The 17630-nt window shown below is 35.3% G+C and overlaps 1 protein-coding gene across 1 annotated transcript; it reads right to left on the bottom strand.

Annotated features, from left to right (window-relative positions):
* Window positions 1-934: 934 nt before the first annotated feature.
* Window positions 935-15458, bottom strand: LOC582924 (pre-mRNA-processing factor 19). The gene is made up of 11 exons (XM_030975330.1): window positions 15405-15458; window positions 14233-14382; window positions 13220-13438; window positions 12101-12252; window positions 9736-9852; window positions 8925-9000; window positions 7571-7680; window positions 6624-6849; window positions 5517-5773; window positions 3852-3957; window positions 935-3174 (listed from the first exon to the last, which is right to left on the bottom strand). Exons 1-11 carry the CDS (start codon window positions 15421-15423, stop codon window positions 3077-3079), a joined length of 1530 nt encoding a protein of 509 aa, XP_030831190.1. The 5' UTR covers window positions 15424-15458; the 3' UTR covers window positions 935-3076.
* Between the last annotated feature and the right edge of the window lie 2172 nt (window positions 15459-17630).

Genomic DNA, 17630 nt, shown 5'->3' with positions numbered 1-17630 from the left:
CGCCTACTAATTGATATATTTGGTAAATTAGTATATCTACATGGTCTGTGAGAGATAAACACACGTGTCGTGCACATGTGCGTATAGTCCCATATACATCTTTCTGTGTACAGTGCTTGTAACTTTACGAAGACTGGGCCAAATTTCTTATCATTTTGATGATTCCAGAACCTTGCAGTACACACCAATACTTATATGCTAGATGATCAACCTTTTCTGATCGATTCCACAACGTTTCTTTCACAATGCAATCACATGACCATAACTGGTCTTTACCTTTAACAGCAGTTACTCTAGAAAGAAGATTTGATGATGGAAGTAGCCAAGAGACTATATTTTAGCTATACATATTTAATTGTTATTATTGTATTAGCAGTATTTAATCTTCCGGTAAACAGGACTAAATGTATATAACATTTTGTTTCTTTTTATATGAATGTAACATAACTATATTTATGATGTGAATTTCATTTTCATTTCTTGGTTGAATTTTGGTATTAAAACAATTTCATGTCAATGAATAGTAACTTTCAAAAGTGTGAGTTTTCAGCATTTTGGGTTTCTTTCCTAAGGTCCGACACGTGATGTTACTTTGAAATTTACCTTCTCTGGAAATAGCCATTATGAAATATATAATTATTTATCTAAAACATACATAGGTACCATTTAACATACAAATACACGGTTAGAAAATTCAAAACTCAATCATATTATCAAAGATTTAACTCTGAAAACAGTGAATGATATTTCTCCCTGTGCATTTCTCTCTTTACATACAGGCAATTTTTTAAAATGCAAAACATTCTCTTTATTGCCTTATTGTTCATTATTTTGCTTGATGTTTCTTTCTTTTGGACCTTTCAAATTTGCAAAATCCAACTGGAAAGAAGACTTTCTGAGGATGTCAATAAACAGAAACAAACAATCTAGGATATTGGAGTTTGAATGATGCAAGTCAATGAAAATGCACTTTATTAATACTAGGATCCAAAAATTTATATACACAACATTTTTCTTCAGGTCAGCAATACACCTTCACAACAATCTATCAAAATTGATATTTTAAGCCCCCCCCCCCCTAAATGTATGCTGTCTGAGACTTTAATTAACAGAAACCGACCACCCTGGTATTAAGTCTTTACACAAACTACAAAAAGTTAAAGTGAAACTATGTAAAATGTGCTCTGCATCATTACATATATTTCGTAGTAGAGCGTAAATCACTGACTTGTACGGATTCTTTGCCTTTCTTTAGGTAACTGATTACCCCAAAACAGAAACATGGATTACACCAAATCTGTTCTGCAGCAAATTTTGTGGAACTGTAAAAACAGTGGACTTGTGTCATGTTGGTTTCTTTCTTAAAACACAAGACTATTTTCATTTTACAAACATAACAGAAACAACAATCTGAACACAAGAAAAATAGATATACGCATCGGCTTCAATCAACATTTGAAATGTGTTCAATATCTGACCGAACTAATTCATTATAAGATATAAGAATGAATGTCTAGCATATCCCCAGAAGATAAAGCAATATATGTATCTTTACATGACCTGTAACTAAAACATTTTGGGTGTCATTTTCTCATCAACATGGACACAGCCCTTTAAATCCCACGGCAGAAAAGAGCAAATCGTTGTGATCTATAAAAGCGCTAGAATCTTCAATAATCTTTCAACAACTTTATTAAAAATGATACATGGTTAACAATCACTTTTCATGGTGTATCCATGTAATTTAAATTTCAAATTTTGATGATGAAATACAAGAACAGTGCATGATCTTATTTGTTCATCAGTAAATATACAAACATACAGCTCCCTCCTCCGAGCAATTCAATCAATTATCTTAGATGACTTTAGTAAAGTAGCGCTGGAATGAGAATACACAAGTACTAGTGATAAGCAAGTCACTACAATCATATAAAAATAATTTTACAATTATCGAGTAAAGAAAAATGTCTAAGCTAATTATACAAGGTAGTACAACATTATTGGCAATCAACTACATTGATTAGAAAAAGGCTTGAAAAAAAAACCCAAAGCTCATTGAATTCATATTTACAGATACACAATATTATTTCATAGTTGCCTATAACGAAGAAAGATACTCAGTTGACCTCATTCACTCACAAGAAAATTGGCAACGTACAGTTTATAGCCAGCATAATAAATGTTTGCTGATAGTATGCAGATTGTATTTGATCCATCCACAAACATACCTGTGCAGAAGATGTTGCTGCTGATGAGAGCATATATCCCCATATTTGCTTTACCTAGAAATAGCCTACGTAACAGATAGAGACTGTAGTATGAAGAAGGCAATTTATCTTTATCACGTGCACAAGTGTATAATGTCTACTGTTATCTACACACTGGGGAGATTCAGACATTTTTTTATTCTAATAATTTTTTTAAAGGATAAAGATGGTCTCCAAAATGAAACAAATTGTACCAAAGCACAAAAAGTATTGTTTTTTGTGATAAAATGTAGCCAAACCGTTTGATTCAACAAAGCAGCGTGTAATACTCGACTTGAAAGAGAACAGCTGTATGTTGGCCAGCTTTTATAACTGTATGATACACGGCACAAATTTGGAAGCTTTTCCAGCATTTAATTGAAAAGAGCAGCAGTTTCTACCTTACCAAGTAGCCCCAAAGAAAAACTGTAGCATGAGACAATCAAGAACCCCCTAACTCATTCAATATTACAAAAAAACTTGGCTTCCTTTTTATACACATGTATAATTTCTTACATTGAAACAAGAGTTAGTGGTAATAAAAATAGGAAATGATACAATGAATCTCTTTTCAAAATCCTCCTCTTTTCCATTACAATGAATAACATATTCCAAGCAAATATCCGTCTGTATAGAGTAGCATACGGATAACGTATTAGCTTGGCAGATTGATGGAGGCTTCACATTAGACTTCATATAGAACACTAGATTTCAATTCTGGGCACTGTTCTTATGATAAAATAATCCTGCAAGAAACTCTGTTTTACTGTGTAGTAACAGATACCAGTACGTCCTGTTGGTGTGTTTAATGTGATGTGTATGAACGTAGCTTATAGGTTGTAGAACTTGAGACTTCTATCCATGCTGGAGGATGCCAAGAATGATGAGTGCTGTCCAAAACGTACTCCAGTCGTCATGCTGGTGTGATCTGCAACACAAAAATGAATAAGTGGGACATGGTTATAATGCTTATGTTGATATGATATACAACACAAAAGTGAATGGATGGGACATGGTTATAATGCTTATATTGGAATGATATACAACATAAAAATAAATGGGTGGGACATGGTTATAATGCTTATATCAGTATGATATACAACACAACAATGAGGAGACGGGACATGGTTATAATTATCCTTGTACTGATACATACTACATCAGAATAACATACTTATGACGGCATTACTTCCACCTATAGCAAGATATAACGTGAACAATCTTCAGCTGACTAATTTGTCCATATTAGCCAAGGTTTAAACCTAGTCATAAGTCAGTCTTCTTTAGAAAATACAGGCTCCATTGACAAACCATTGTCAATTATAATGAGTAATAACACAAAAATAAATGGATGGCACATGGTTATAATGCTTATGTTAATATGATATATAACCCAAAAATGAATGGATGGGGCATGGTAGACTATGGAGACTGTACTCAGCGGGTTCAATTCTATAGCTGCTATTCACACAGGCCAAGTTAGGCTAGGCTAATGGCTTTATGGAACTGTTTAAAGTGCCTGCAGACCACCCTCTCCCCTCCCCCCCCCCCCCTCCCCCAAAACCCAGGCTTTATTTTAGTTTGAAGCCAGTGTGTCATACATACCTGTAAAGACAGCCAGCTCCTGCCACTGTTTGCAGAGGAACACTCGTAGATCAGTGCCTGCTACGGCTAGGTACGAACCGCTCTGGTCGAAGGTCAATGATTTGATCTTAAGATGGAAGAGAAATAAAAAAAAATATAAAAAATTGAGAAACATGTATCGACAGGGACCAAGTGCACTTGAACCCTCAAATTTCCATTCAAACCTTGTTTGAAAAAGAGGAGTTTGTAGCACCCTTTTAGGAAGAGTAATTGTCTTGTATATAATGCTGATTATTATTTATGAACTGACTGCACTGATACGCTTATTGATTCTCATATATACAGCTTCCTTTAGCCAACTTTCATGAGAGACAATATCATAAGAAAGTTTCGAGCAGAATTATTCAAATAAGACGAGGGGGAAAAGCATTCGGTTAACTCTGGTAAAATTGCGAAGGCCAGATTATTATTATTTATATACTGTGCTTTTCCCAGATCAATAAGTAGAATTAAATATCCATCATCTACATAGACTGAACAAAACAGTTAGCATCTAAAATTTCCCAATATCATTTAAAATAATTTCAAGGTAAATTGCACCAAACTAACTAACAAAAGATATAAGTGGAGGTGCGCCTTACAAGCGACCACTCTTATGTGCTCTCTCGTTTTCTGTGAAATTTTGTGTCTTTTGTGATCTTTATGATTTGATATTTACACCAGTGGAGAAGTTTATACCTGGAACCTATTTGCGCTTAGAGTCTTCCATGGTAAGCGCTTTATAAGTAACGTTTTATTATTATTATTATAGCCCGCATCAAAAGTAGTACCAGTAAGATTAACCGATTTCCAAACGGAATGGCACTCGACATCTTCATGGAAGGATGCGTATCAACTTGACACGGAAAGACGAGATCAAACCACAAACCACTCCAAATGATTGATGAGATTCATTGTCAATCTTCACACGTAGGTACATGATGCTATAAACCTTCCCCTTCAAAATGCCAGGCAAAATGAAATAACATACACTCATACTAAGCCACACAGAGGGGACCAACACTAGACTGACAACAACACACAAAACAAAAATCAAACTTGTATAAAAATGCAATAAATAAATATTTAAAAAATAATTAGTCCAAAGTCTCAAATAACTCTAATTATTCTATTCATCTTTGGAATATGGGGAGCGGTTCAACAGAAATCCTTATAATGTAACAGAGCTATCAGGCAATTCTTCTAAATAGGGATAATAAGAAAATTGCTAACTTTTTTAGTTCACCTTTACCAGAATTCAACCTTCTATTAAAAATCAAACTAAATTTTTCTTGGAATTTAAATATATATTTTCAAAAAAATATATCCTTCCATTTCTGTCTATCTAATAAACAGAAAATAGGTATACAATGTAATGAATAATCCAGAAGTTTAAATATACTGCTACTGAATATGAATATTCATAAATATTTGCATTATTAATGTCTTTCCAGCTGGAAAGGCTCTTCCCACAGCTTTCGACAAACGGGGCGTTTTACAAAGCCTTTTTTCAATGACAAATGACAAAAATCAGTGACAAATCTCCTGATAATCAATCAGAAGCAAGGATTTCAGTAGCTTATAATGAAAACTGCCGTTTGTCGCTAATGACAAGTTTGGTCAAACAAACCAATCATGAACACCAACCTCGTAGTTGTCATCTAGGGTGATGTTCTTGAAGTTCTTCAGCTTGCGCAGATCCCAGAGTTTGACGATTGCATCGTCGGCTGCCGTGGCCAGGTAGTATCCGTTCTCGGAGAAGGCCAGAGCGGTGACGGGACCGGAGTGGCCGGGGAAATTGGCCACGTTGGTACACTCCTTGAGATCCCAGATCTTGATGACGCTGTCGGCGGTTCCGGTTCCAAAGATGAGACCGTCAGGATGGAACTGGGCACAGGTCAGAGCTGGAAGATGAGCAGAATACAGTCAACCTCAACATAACTATCATGATTGTACGACAATTTAAATGCGCTTGGGAGAATTGCTCTGCAGTTAATTTCTAACACAAACAGGGAAATGTTTTACAAAGACTAAGATGGACTTTAAGTTGGACTTAAATATGGCAGACTGTTCATGCTCTCGTTTGCTTTCGCCATTCGTCTATCAAGGGACGTACAAACCATGGTCGCAAATCTACAGAATTTACATATTTTGATAATTCATTATTGAAGTAAAAAATATTATCTAAAGATCATAATGGTGAGAGCAAAGTACTCTGCAAACAGTGGCATGACGGCCTGCCATAGTTGATCTTAGTCTTTGTGAAACACTCCCCTGAATTTCTTACTTTAATTCTGGACCAAACACTACACTTATAACCCTATCACTCGCTGTCACGGTATCCCCAATTCTAAAATCTTCTCAAAAAACTCTTTCACTACCCAAGCCCCAACTACATACCTCTGTTGAAATAAAAGAAAATTGTCAAAATTGCTATCTTCTTCAAGGAAAATAAAAGTTATGTTTATACGATGGAACACATGACCCTGAAAATGAAAATATCACAACTACAAATATATTTGCGTAGGAATTAGATCCCATATCACCATTCATAAAATCTTGCTCCCTATTCTCTTCTGATCGATTTTTCAATAAGCATTTACAAAAATTGAAAACTTTATAAAGAATTTGACCCTCTTCATCATTAAATTAAATTATTATTGTATATTCTCGAACGAGAATTATGAAGTAAAATACATACAACTCCAACCGAAAAACAAGGCAATATTCCCAGCAATTTAATCCCCATCTTACCATGGCCGACAGAATCATCGGAGACTTTGGTGAGGACGCGTCCCGTCGTTATGTCAGAGAAGGCCCAGTGACGATCCTCGGAGCAGCTAAGGAGGAAGTCTCCGGTGGCGTGGAGGCTGAGACCGGTTACAGCGGCATCGTGAGCACGTACCACCTGGGAGCAGGAGCCATTCTGGGTGAGCCAGATACGGATGGTGGCGTCGGGCGAAGAAGTGAACACCACATCCTGCGAGGAGATAGAAAATAGATTGGTTGATTGAAAATATATGAACTTGAAGAAAACCAAGTTTTAAGCGGGACTGCACTACTTGTGCCCTCTATATAGCAAACAATTCCTAAGCATTACTCGTTGGTTCTCCATGGTCCTCTCTTTTTTATGTTAATAATAATAATCATAATAATAAGGTAATTTTTATATAGCGCATAATAATAAATTCTCTATGCGCGTTACAACAATCAATTATACAATAAATTACATGATTAATCTAAAGATTTAATTATGCATGATTCGATTAGATATACAGGGAGGTCTAATCCCTCCTGGCTTAACTAGTGCAGATAGGCTTTAGATTCCATTTTAAAAGAAAATATATTCATATCCAACTATTCTCCTAAAATCATGCAGTCTATGAATTATATTGAATCATAAAACTAACAGACTTATCAATCATATTTAATAATATGTCACACAAGCTAGGCTACAAGATTAGTTTTCTCTCTGCCGAAATACGACATATATGCAAACGTATGGTGCTGTAGCTTGCCCACAGAAAGTACAGATCTAAAGAGGATCTAATTCTAATTAGCTAATTTTAATGATCACAGGACTCACACAAAAAAAGAGTAAACTCTGTCATAGGAGGGGAAGGGGAGAGACAAGAAGCACATTCTTTCGTTTCTTTCAAACTGTTTCTCAATTTTAATTTTTGTTGTTGTTAAAATCGTACCTCTGTAGGATGGTAGATGACATTGTTGACCTTCTTTGTGTGACCTTTCAAGATGGCCGTCACTTGCTCCGTATCCTTGTTGAACACAACAGCATTTCTGTCAGCTCCTCCTACAAGGAAACAAAATGGTTCGAAATCGGTAGTCAACACAATCTCAGCGTGTCCACACACAAAACAAGTTATCCCGAAACTCTATAACGAAACGTCGTATAAAGAATCATCGTATAAATTTCAGAGTGTCCACACACAAGAAAAAGTTGTATAAATAATCATCGTATAAATTCCAGGATGTCCACACACAGAAGAAAGTAATCCTGAAACTCTACAGCAAAATGTTGTATAGGTGCGCAGTTTGCTACGGCGGTCATGAAATGGAAGCGGAAATGACAGGTCTGGTCTCCTTTCGCTCGAGGTCACGTTAAGCCCCGCCCAGTTAGTTACACTAGTTACACTAGTTACGTCCACACACAACACCTTCCGTGATTAGGCATGATTCTTTATTGAGTTCTAGTTCGAAACGATGCCCAAACCTGCATTTCGTTATACGACGTAACGTTAGTGAGCGTCCACACACACCATTTCATCATAAAACTATCGCAAAACTGTATACCTATCGCGAAACGATATAGCTAATCACGCCTAATCACTGAAAATGTTGTGTGTGGACAGGGGGTCTATCATCGTAGAGCATAGTATGTGTATAGAATGAAAAGATAGGTGAAGACATTTTGTGAAGTTTTATATAGCAAAGCTGGAGGAGTATTATTCTAGTTCAGCAAATCAATTTGAGTGTTTACAAGAAATGATGGAAGTAAATTGGATTAAAATCTACCAATCACTTTAACATTTTTGCTCTTGATTAAAGGATATATGTTGCTATGATGTGTTTAAATTTTGAGCTTCAAATATTATTTCTACAAAGCAATATTGTAGTTAAAATATACTCTCAGTAAACAAGCAAATGACTTGTTGGGTAGACTAGTTGACACACACACACGTACATCTCGCATTATTACACGGAACTCAAATCGGAGATGGGTTTCTTAAGAGCCATTTCATATTATCCCTCATTTTCTTCAAACACCTTAACTGCTAACCTATAGAATGCTATATAAAGTTTTTGAAAGTTGATTTTAGCTATACACAAATTTATTTGTGTAGGTGATTGTTTTTGTCACACTCAATGGGCTCTATTGATGGACCAGAACTGAATTAGACAATAATATTCACTTTTATATACTACATAAGACAAAACTAGATGAAAATGGCTGTTAAAAAAGCTAACTACAGGAAACATTTGCGATCAGTTTTGTATTACTAGCGTTTGCCGTTAGTTTTTATCATCATCACTTACCTGTGAGAACCTTGGATGTATCAGATGCCTGTAAATCAAGCGCCAAAATACCAGGAATACTGGCACTGTGCAGACCCTATGTAGAAATGAGAAGTACAAAATTATTATGCATCAAGCTACACTCTGGTAACTTACTAAAAATATTTAACAGAGTAAAATATGCCTCTTGAATGTAAACACAGATCTATGGAACTTCTTGAAAGCACATTTTGTTAATACAAAAATGTGACTTTATTTAACAATCCTTAGAACTTTGTTTTAACATTTACTTTTGAATATATTATCAAATACTCCAAAAAGGAAGATTCCTAGTATACAAAAAGATCTTTAGTCAAATGATATCACTTGCTAAGATGATATAAAGGGGAGGATATACAGTATAATGCAAGATGAACAATTTCAATATGTATATTTTTAAATTTAGGCATTTAAAATATAAAGATGTCACTTAATACCTTATGAATGGTAGGGTAAAATGAAAATGGGATTAACAATTTCCGGCAGTAGATCTGCAAGTGACATTTCTAAACAGTACTATTGAACTTGTGATTATCTATTTCATGAATGAAAGGGGGGGGGGGGGTGGGGAAACAAAACTATCAGTATAATTTTTATGTCAACAATGATTCAAATGCTTTACAAAGCAAAAATTTATTTCATTCCTTGTTATGCCAATAATGATGCTTTTGTGATTATGTAAGTTTGATTTGTATTATTGTGTCTTTGAATGTAAATTATATATACTTAATAAATCCTTTGATGAGGCAAAGAAAAGAAACAAAATCTATTTCAAGAATGAAAAATAACTCACTGGATGAGAAGCTCTTGGTCTGTAGTTCCTGATATCTTCAGATGGAGCCAGTTCATCCGGAACCTTCTTACCACGCTTCTTACGCTCTGCGGTGAGCACGTTGGCACGCTCTTGCAACTGGAAGTGAGGAAATTCAAACATCCAGGAAAATTATATTACTGAATTATGATGTAATGTAATGATATATAAATTAAAGCACTTCTTCCACTCAACATTGAATATTTAAACTTGGCAAGCTTTTGCAACTGTTAGGAAATGTAATACCCAGGACAATAATATGACACAAACGTAAATCTGATTAATATATAAATTAAAACGCTTCTTCCACTCAGCAGTGAGTACATTGGCAAGCTCTTCCAACTGTTAGGAAACGTAATTACAATGATGTGAATAAAGCCAAATAGGGCTTGAGAAAATACAATCATATTTTAAAGGGCACAACTTAACAAGCCTCAATATATCTAATGCCTCAGTCACACCTTTGCGTATTTGGCTTGCGTATTGCTGCGTATTTATGGCAAGCCGTTTTAACATTTATTCCTATTTCTTGTAAAGCAATGGTAATTCTTGATATCAAAAATTCATTTCTTAGTATTAGGTACACCTCGAGTTTTATTTCAGTAATCCTGCAAGATGCACACAAATATGCAATGCAATGATTCTTATGCCAGGCTCTGAGTACATCTACACAACCATGAACTCCTGTAAGTGGGTTGATAAAGAATAAATGACACAAAAATAATAAATCTGTTTTGAGGAAATGTTATAAGGGCACAAATTAAAGAGATCCGGTAACTTTGTCTCAGATTCTGAAAAAAAATTCTGGATTTAGCTCATGATGCAATGATAATTATAATCCTTTAGGTCAGTCAGGAACCCCATGACTTTTACAAGCCGATCGCCTGCCTGATTATCAAGATATTTATGATTGGAATTACAAATTTTGAAAACCGTTCGCCTGACGGTTTTCATAACACTACAGTCTATTGGGGAAAACGAGTATGGTAAAACCGGTCACTCAAAGATTTTTACTTTTTTGAGGCACTTCTTGATCATTTTGAAGCGCAATTTTTTTAGGGCTTCAATATTACACCATATTACAGACACTGATAACACGCAGGGCCGTGTATCTCAGATTTAACATTGTTAAACGATCCCTTTAAAGAGGTGTCTTAGGCAATGTAAATCCAGCAGGAACAATACAACTGAAAGAAGTGCAATAAGATATTTTTAAAAGATGGGAGTCTGCAATATGATAAAATTATTTTCTTAATGGAGATATATCAGTATAATTATATTATAATCATTTTTCATGGTTAAAAAAACAATGAAAGCAAAATCATCCATAATTTTCCACTCCATTGATTTACATCAATTTTACTGATATTAGTATCCAAACTATTATAGTGCAGAAATGTCCTTATCATCTTCAAGGAATCAAAAGGAAATCTTATTCCTAATTTCAAGATTTCAAATTTATTCATGTTTCCCTGATTACATATCAATTATAAGCATTTAAAACAAATTTAAGAAATACATGTTGGAAACAGAGGGGTCGACTAAAAAGCAATGCTTGTACAAGTGTGAACACCTCAAATGAAACTTAGGAATAATGAGTAATTAAATTAACTAATCTGTAACTACAAAAAGGAACTACAAAATAGAGGAAAGAAAAAGGGGTTGCCAACAGAGACGAGAAAGGGACAAGACAATACTTTACACGACAGGTGACACATTATTGCAATTACCATATACTCAGTAGATCATTACAGGATGAATATTCAAATTTCTGACCAGTTTTAAACTCTGCGTAATCACAGAAAGAGCATGGGGCCATTTTTGATCTAGAAACCCTATGACTTTGACCAATGAGAAAAACTAGTAGGAAACAACAGTTGCTTGTTTGCAGTGGATTTACATGACAAAATATTAATGATACTTTATACCACATCACAGATACAAGCCTACTACCCATATGAAATGTTTTCAACTTCTGGATATTCACTGAAAGAATGGGGAGATGTTTTCAGATCTAGCAACCCTATAACTTTGACCAAGCAATGGGGAATAAAATTGGCAATCTTTAGGACTTGTTATACCTTCTGTAGGATTAGTTAAGGAAAGAAAAATCAAATACTTTGGTCATGTTAAAAGGCACCAAATTCTCTTAAAGGATGTATTGGAGGGAAGAGTGGAAGGAACTAGACCGAGAGGGAGACCCAGAATCAACTGGGCAGAGAATGTTAAGAACTGGAGTGGACTAAAACTGCAAGAGTGCACCAGAAAGGCAGAAGATAGAGTGAAGTGGAGAGATGTTGCAATCAACCTCTGAACAGGGAGAAGATACTTAGATAGATAGATATACCTTTTGTATGATATCCTCAGTCATGCCCATAGGACCGGCTTCAGCAGCCTCCATTGGCTCTGGTACGGAGCTGGGTTGGACAGCCACAGCAGCGGGCATGGCTGCACCCGGTGCGATGCCTGGTGCTGCTTGGGGCTTCAGTGTAGCCAAGGCTGGAATCATAAGGTGTAAAAGGATAAACATGGAAGTTGTGGATGTTGTTCAACAAGTTTATCAATCTTTTTATATATGGGTCATTCCATGGGGTTGGAGCAAAAAATATGACGATGTCCATGTAATGTTGGTATAACATCTTCTACTACACATGGAATATGAATTCATCTGTTGAAGATTTGTATGCAATGAATGTATATGGCAATGCCCTGCCAGAATCATTCTTGTTACAGTTGCTTCTCTTCAAAATCTTTGCTTGATACACATTTCTCTTTTTACCAACATTACATCAACATCATATTCATAGAACATTACATAAACTTTGGGTCTATAAAATTGATTAACCATGAAGCTTGAGTACTTTTAAACATAGTTGGCTATGCTTTTTTGCTAAACTCAAATTTAGCAAACGTTGTTACAGTTGATAAGAGACATAGTTTCTCACTTTTGGTATGGCACAAAAATTGTCCCAACCCCATAGAACGACCCATATTTCTTAAAAAGATGACAATATCAACATCCACAATACAATTTGTTCATACCCTTAAAGACTATGACAATGCCCTGCTCTTTATGTAAATTCAACTCTGATACAACCGACCAACTGACTCACCGAGTTAAAATAAGACCATGGATGCAGTTCACATGAGCTTTCATGGAATTGTCATTGTAAAATTAAGATTTTCTAGCGGCGATATTTTTTAAAGACCTACATGTATCCTAATGTGATCTTACCACAGCTTTTTCAAAGCTAAGTACAGCTACACTGTTCTTCATTCCTGTGAATTATTCCATAAGATGTATTTCTTTGATATAATATGGTATAAATCAGTGAAAAGAATTACATTAGTTCAACAAAGAGGGAAAGAATCCAGCACTTGTATGCTTACATTTAGGTTTCTATCACAAAATGATCAAAATTAAAATGCAGAGGTGGGAAATCAATCTCTACCACCCACACCATACCTTCACGGGCAGCAGTCACCTCTTTGGTGAGCCTAGCAATGACACGGCACGCTGCGTCATGCTGATAGAGGGCGTGAGAGAGCTCCTGACGAGCCGTCTGAAGCTGCTGACGGAGCGTGAAACTGTGCAGCATGCAGGCGTCCCACTCGTCCTGGAGGAGCTTCAGGATCGCTGGAATGCTGGTTGCCGTCGGTGGCCGTGGCTTCACCAATGGATTCACTGTTAGAATGGAAAGTATATTAAATTGATGATGAAAATAAACGAGACATTGATAATATCGTAGACAAAATACATTAGATATCAAAGCAACATAAAACTAATTTACGGCTCTCATTACCTAGTTGATAGACTATCTACAGAATATGCATTTCTATTTGATTCTTGAAAATGTAAACGAGAGATCTTTAAATCTACTCAACCAAAATCTAGGATCATTTGGACCTTGCTACCATAAAACACTGTTACAATGACAAATTAAATCTTGATAACTTGATGTTTTACATCTTAACATATTAACTTATCATGAACATCAGAACATGCAGGGTATGAATAAATGAAATATCATGAAGGAAACTTGTGAAGCACAGACTGAATAAGTTTGTATGTGACATCATCACAAGAAATATAAAGTAGTTAATATCGAGAACTCCCTTTTCCTCATATTCTAAAAAGGAAACGATATACAGCTTCATGTGTTACTTAGACAGAGGTGAGAGATGACATCACTTGCTAAATCTTTTCTTCTTTTTTTCACGAGGCAGCGATCTATTTCCAGCCTAACCACTCACGATGGAGGTCTCCTGCGTTCTGAAATTTATCTCTTTAGTTAAATGAAAAATATATACAAATACATGTATCTGTTATACTTGTTTGTATGCTTTGTATTATGGTTATTCTATAATATTATTAGACATGATTTGCTATGTATGTAATACTTATGTAAAATGTATAACCTTGTATTTGTTCTTTGAGCGCAGAAATGAAATCGATCAAACAAACAAACTAGGACTGACCTTTGATCTCGATCAGCTGATCTTCAGAGAGAGGTTCTCCATTGACAGGATCACTGCCATTCTCCGAGATGAACTTCTCTATGAGCCGCTTCTCAAAGACTCGCCCTGATGCTGGCGACACGACAGGAACCTCTGGCAACTCATTGGAAACTAAAGATAAGCAAGAGAAAAACAAAAGATATCAAAATGACCTGTTGTATTACTGCATCGGAATTCAACCTTATAAATGTATACTGTATATTACAAGTACAATGCAGAGAGTCTTCAGGCCGACTTCATCAGCTTCGAGTTTGCCAAATAACCCATTATTTTCAGACTCTTGATATTTTCCCGGAAGCTCGAAATTGCGTCTGTACCAGACCAATACGCTCATCACATTCACAGAATAGCTCTGAAAATACACCTGAGATGGGCACATGTGCACTTCAGAGACCGACTGTAGGATCAGCGCATGAATTTTGGGTGGCTGGCATGCCGACATGAAGTTAACAACCGTAATAATCATCATCAATTCATAATAATGTGAATTAGACTAGACAAGCCTGGAAAATCTACTTGCGTTGCATAAATTTAATGAGGATCCGAGATTACAGTTGCTAACTTCAGTCTTCACGCAGGCGCACGCGCCCACCCAAAATCCACCATTAGTATGCACTTGTATTGTGCAGCATTTTGCTGTGACACCTGTGACAAGTGTGAGAAAGTGTATAGGCCTAACAAAGTCTTTGTTTTTAGGAAAAAAACTCAAATAAAGAAAAGAAAATTGACACAAAAACATCAAACAGGTAAGAAAGATATTGACTATTAAATCACGCGTTATTTGAACAATTGTGGAAGATATCTCGCCGAAGTCACAGGTCCAAATGGTCACAGTTGTGAACAAGCGCTGAAGCATTTTCCTAAAGTGGCAGCAACATGCAACAAGATCAAGTAGAGTCGAGAGTCTCGAGACCAACATGTCAAAGCAAACACAAAAGTCAACAGATGGGACTAAAAATAACAGGCGCCAAATAGAACTCGACACATTTCATGTCAAGTTTTTCGTTTCAAACGGCTTCATCAACAACAATATCATAGTAAGAAGCCAAGAAATTCATATTATAAAGTTCCCTTTTAAATTTAATTCGAAAGTCATCATTACACTGAGTAAATTATAAGAAATTCGTACTTACTTGAACAAACTAGCGCCATGTTGCAAGCGTGAGCATCAAGCGACTATTTGAATGTTGTCAAGAGATGGCGGGCTAGCGAGCGAGCAAACTTTGTTGACCTCCGTTACCGGTCATATTGACCGGTCAATATGCTTGGTCCGTCTTGTGAGGACTAGTACATTTGTGGACGAATAAACACACCCCAATTTCTTTTCAGATGTTAACTCATCATTTATTGACCAATATGTTTGAACAATATTTCAAATAAAGTGCGAAGTTCAAAATGTAGTTTTTCGCACAGCGACCTCACATGATCTTGGGCTCACTCGCAAATAAATATATTCATACCATCACACCCAACTACAAAGCATGATGCTTTAGCAGTATCTTGGACCATGTAAAGAGATACACAAACATTGAAACCATCCCTGATAATGTAATCACAGTGTAGGGGTAATACCGAAGTCTAAAAAGCATATTTCCACTTTAAAGTTTCCAGAAAGTGCCCCTTTTGCCCCCCCCCCCTCACATTTTGTAAGACGCTCTACCGCACCTGGATTATTATCATCTTCTTATATGCACACTCGTTTCCCCTCCTTCAAATGATCTCACCCCCTTTCATTAAAACATTCTCTCCATTTATCACCTTCTCATATTCTCGCAATCTTTATCTGAGTTTTCCTTTCAAATTCTATCACTGAATCATACATTTCTTTCATGACAAATTTCGCTCACTTTAAATCAATATCTTTTCACATTCTCTTACTCTTTATATCTTCCTTTCGAATTGTATTACTAATTTATACACCTCTTTCATTAAAGCTTCTCTCAATTTCTCTTCTCCATGCGTTCTTTTGTGCTGTGTATCTCTCTTCTTCTTACTGACACAAACACAATTGACAGTATAGAAATTGAAACTAAATCAATTCACGTCAAACAATCATTTAATCACTAAAGCTACTTTTTCGATGACATAAGAAAATTAAGCATCCTTTAAAGCGACAACACCCATTGTATCTAGTTTGCCTATTTACATCAGCTTTACTTAAAACAAATATAATAACTAATTTGGAAAATAATAGCAAAAGTAATTAGAATAATGCTAATGCTAATAATAATAAAAATAATAATGATAAATAAATAACAATAATAAAAAGAAAATGACAACATTAAAAATGATAATAGTCATAACAATAATTAATAACAATACTACTCATAAAGATGATAACACTAATGATAATAATATTTGTAACAATAATAATAAGAATAATAACACTATTGATACTATTATTATTACTGATAATAATAATACTAATCAATAATCTAATTTTTGAAGATAAATAGAGTTTAGAGAAATTTCAGTGAGACTACTATTAATTATATCCCCTTGTAAAATAAACTGTCTCGAAGTTCGCCCCATTAAAAACGAAACCCGAAAAACAAAAGGTGATTGTGAGCGAACTATGAGCTGTATACAAATAATTTCTTCCTTTTTATAGAGAAGGAGTAATATGTTTTTTTAATGATACATGTACTTTGATTAGTGCATTAATCCACACAGGCTTTACCGAGCAACATTGTTGCCATGTCAAAATCCATTTGTGCCAGATATTAGTAAAACAGTACAGTGTCTACGTTCGTATCACATGCGAAAAAATATAAGCGTTAAAGATACTATGTCCCTTTTGCAGCCAACATCAAATTCTGTAGAACTTTGCAAGAATTATGATTATATCATGTATAGGCCTATGTCCTATCTGTGAAATTTAAACGTTAGCAGTGTCCTAACATTCAAATTATGCAAGGAAACCCGTTTACTTGCTATATTTCATGTCAGACACTATTGAGTGACTGACTGACTTTTTCTCTTCTTTGGTAATAACATATGCCTTCATAAAATGAGCTTTAAAGGGTACATGCGCATTATTTTGTCTACATCAATAACCCACTTCTTGTAAGTGGCCAAAATTAAACTGATTGAATCTGTGCGCATATCAGACTATAACTTACTGACTTGGTAGCACTTAAGTCGATTTGACAACTCATAGTCGTTATTTTCCCACGTAAAGACATTTTAAAAAACCCCTTTTTTAGGGAAGTTTTAATTAGTATTATCTTTTAAATGCCGTTGGAATTTAACCTTTTCATTTTTTGACCTGCAAATGGGACATAGTACCTTTACAAGACAAGTATGCAATATTTCCATTGTGTGGTGATTAGCATTTTTCAAATAAGCAGTTACAACAA

Source organism: Strongylocentrotus purpuratus, unplaced genomic scaffold (assembly GCF_000002235.5).
Source record: "Strongylocentrotus purpuratus isolate Spur 01 unplaced genomic scaffold, Spur_5.0 spur5_contig_867, whole genome shotgun sequence".
Classification (NCBI taxonomy): domain Eukaryota; kingdom Metazoa; phylum Echinodermata; class Echinoidea; order Camarodonta; family Strongylocentrotidae; genus Strongylocentrotus; species Strongylocentrotus purpuratus.
Note: the sequence above shows the minus strand (reverse complement) of the source record. Positions and strands in the feature narration are given on the sequence as shown.

What these genes read in the sequence shown, in the direction of transcription:
- LOC582924 (XM_030975330.1), bottom strand. An exon ending in TCAGCTGATCGAGATCAAAG is followed by an intron (nt 13,439 to 14,232) that starts GTCAGTCCTAGT and finishes CCATTCTAACAG; the next exon opens with TGAATCCATTGGTGAAGCCA. An exon ending in TACATCCAAGGTTCTCACAG is followed by an intron (nt 7,681 to 8,924) that starts GTAAGTGATGAT and finishes GTTTCCTTGTAG; the next exon opens with GAGGAGCTGACAGAAATGCT.